We start from the raw sequence: 2,934 nt of genomic DNA, 5'->3' as shown, positions 1-2,934 counted from the left end.
TTGGAAGGTAATTGAATACCGAAAATAACGTGGCGAAAAAAGTTTCAAATTTGGGCCCTTGGACTAAGGCCGCTCCTCGGCCCTAAGTGTTTTTTGCACATAAATCGAGTAAATCTCATCCGATTTTGCTAGTTTTTGTTTCATTTGAGAGGTAATTGAATACCCAATGGAAAGTTGGCAAAAAATTTAGGGTTTCTAAAATAATGTCGTAAATTGTTGGTTTTATTTGAGAAGTACTTCGTACGGGCTTTCGTAATTGCGCTATGCGCAATTTTAAAAATGAACAGTTTCAGTAAATTTGACGGACGAAATAGGATTACGGGTCGTACGGGGCTAAGTCGCAGCAAACGCTCCGACTGTTCTGATCCCTTGTTTTTAAATAGATTTTTATTGACCCCAAAATGGGTCAAGTAGTTCAAGAGATATGGTCAAAAAAAGTGTAATTTTAGGGATACCACTCTATTCGGAAACACGCTTACGAATATTTGAAAAATAAAAACATTTTTGTATGACAAGCAAGGTTTGCTTCCAGTTTTATCAAAATGGTTTGAGTTCTTCACCTACACTTTTCGGTCCATCAATTTTATCTACTTCCTCAATGGGCGCTTGTGCGTCGCTCAAGTCGCTAATTAGTTTTACGTGATAAACCTCGGTGGTGCTCGGGTTCGTTTTCGTAAGGGTAACACTGAAATTGAAATTATGCGAACAGTTTCACTACTGATTCCAATTGAAGAATGGAACATAAATTGAAACTCACCTAACCAAGTAGGTATTAACTTCATCGGCGCTTTTCTCCCTGTATTGGTCTGCAGTTATTGTAGTATCTGCTTTGCATTTTGTTGGGTCATTGTCAAGGGCACATATTTTATCATGAATTGCATTTTTTAATTTGTTAAACAAAATTTCGGCGGCACCATCTACTGGCTCCGGAGCACTAAAACCATCGCTGCCTTTTGGCTTATGCACACACGTGTCGGCATCTCTATTGCAGCTAGTACCATCAAACACCCAACCTGCAGGACATTTTGCTGTAACTGGTTTTGCATTGACTCCACTGCAAGAAAAGGATTCTCCACAATCAGCTGGATTTTGAAAGGTTCCTTTTGCTTTGCATTTGAATTGGCATTGTTTCGCTTTCGCATCAAATTCTTCAAACTTATCGTACAAACATTTGAACATTAGCGTGCTGAACACTCCATTGTCGTTCATACAGAATGCGTAATACCTGTAAACGAGATGGAGAATTCTTTAGCATCAGAACTTTTTAAAGTGAGCTGGCGGTCGATTTTCAACGAACGATTTACTCGATTCAAGCGATAAACTCAAATTTAACGACCAATAAGTCAGAATACGTACGTTGGATTACTAGCGTACGCTATAAATGTATTGGCTTCCGATGCTCTTGAACAGCTAATTTTGGTGCATGGAGTTTTTCCCATCTGACAACTTTTTAAAATTGAATTGAAAACGAATCCCGTATCACATTGGTAATCTTCAGCTGTACTATCAGCCTCACATATGTGAAATCGTGTGCAGTCAGATGGATCTTTGGACGTTTGTAGAAGTTCAGAATGTTAGTTACGGTGTGGTTTGCTGTTGCTACCTAATTTTACCGACCTGGAAAAATACCCTCGTCCGTACATTTAAAGGTGCTGCCACCAGGCCCAGTTTTGCATAATCCCGCGGTAGATGTACAAGCTCCGTTAAAACAGTGTGGAGTCGTTGCTGGACAAGTCATTATTGATAGGGGTTTAGAACTGAACGAAGAACAAAACTGAATTTGAAAATTAATTAATTTTGCTCATTGGTAAACTTTGATAACGCGAGGAAGGATCTCAGATTTAGCATTAGCTCAAATCACCATTCATTACCAGCAATGTTCTGCAATCGTCTGCGCACTGCGGTCCCATTGCTGTGCACTTCGGATCATTTCTAGCGTATGTAATGCGGACAGCATTAGTGTTCGCAAAGCCGCGAACTGAAATCCCATTCTATTTACGGAAAAAAAGTTGGTTTTTTCACTGATTTTAATTTCTAGTTCGTTTGGTTCTAAAAAATTTCACTTACCACCACGGACACGGCTAATAAAGAAACTATTAGAAATTTCATAATAAAAGACACTTTAAGTTTCGCCTCAAGTAGAACTTTGGCCAATTGATAAGAGGAACCTCATTTATTTATACAAAAAAAATGTGTGCACAGCACATATCTTTACTTCGTCGCGTTTCTGGACAGTCATTTTACATTTGTGCAACCATTGTAAATTGTAAAACTGCTACAATAGATTCAATTCAAGCTTCGATAGAAGGAAAAAAAAATCTAATGGATACCTTAGTGGGGAACCAGTAGAATCTCCATCTCATCATATTTGATGGGTGTGTGAAAGGTAAAATTTCGTAAAGTAATTATCGGCTTACCAAATAACGAACATGTCCTTGAGATGGTGGTAGTAGGTGTTGCCAACTTTGTAATTGTATGTTTGTAAAAGTGAAATTAAAAACTGATTTGTGGTTGCATTGGTAGATAAAGCTCGAAAACACAATTAGGAACAAAGACATATAACGTCCCGCTAAGCACAATGCGAAATATGGAAATGGCTGTTTTACACGATATTTGTGCGATTATCTAGGAGACATTAAAAACGGATCGTATTAAACGACGCGACAGATAAAAAAATCAAAAATTCAGATAAAAAAAATTAAATTTCAGATGAAACATTCAGTATGTCCAACGCACTTCAAGCAAAAGTGCTATTAATGACAGCTGCCAAATAGAGTAGTATTTCGTATGAAATTTTATCCACACTCTTTTTACAGTGTAAAATTTTGTATGGAGCACTGTCAAGTTTCAGTACCCTATTTAGAGTACCACTTTTGCTTGAAGTGCGTTGATATGTCAGATAATTTCGTAAAATGAACAGTTTCGTATTTTTTA

General features: G+C 37.6%; 1 protein-coding gene across 1 annotated transcript; it reads right to left on the bottom strand.

The window, feature by feature from the left end:
* Positions 1-501: 501 nt before the first annotated feature.
* Positions 502-2,141, bottom strand: LOC119072817. The gene is made up of 6 exons (XM_037178112.1): positions 2,068-2,141; positions 1,872-1,991; positions 1,618-1,774; positions 1,357-1,546; positions 758-1,225; positions 502-685 (listed from the first exon to the last, which is right to left on the bottom strand). Exons 1-6 carry the CDS (start codon positions 2,107-2,109, stop codon positions 538-540), a joined length of 1,125 nt encoding a protein of 374 aa, XP_037034007.1. The 5' UTR covers positions 2,110-2,141; the 3' UTR covers positions 502-537.
* Between the last annotated feature and the right edge of the window lie 793 nt (positions 2,142-2,934).

Source organism: Bradysia coprophila, assembly GCF_014529535.1.
Source record: "Bradysia coprophila strain Holo2 chromosome IV unlocalized genomic scaffold, BU_Bcop_v1 contig_84, whole genome shotgun sequence".
NCBI lineage: Eukaryota > Metazoa > Arthropoda > Insecta > Diptera > Sciaridae > Bradysia > Bradysia coprophila.
This window is presented reverse-complemented; position numbering and strand designations above follow the sequence as displayed.

What these genes read in the sequence shown, in the direction of transcription:
- LOC119072817 (XM_037178112.1), bottom strand. Translation starts at nt 2,109, where the DNA reads ATGAAATTTCTAATAGTTTCTTTATTAGCCGTGTCCGTGGTG. An exon ending in GCGTACGCTAGTAATCCAAC is followed by an intron (nt 1,226 to 1,356) that starts GTACGTATTCTG and finishes TCTCGTTTACAG; the next exon opens with GTATTACGCATTCTGTATGA. An exon ending in GTTAATACCTACTTGGTTAG is followed by an intron (nt 686 to 757) that starts GTGAGTTTCAAT and finishes TTTCAATTTCAG; the next exon opens with TGTTACCCTTACGAAAACGA.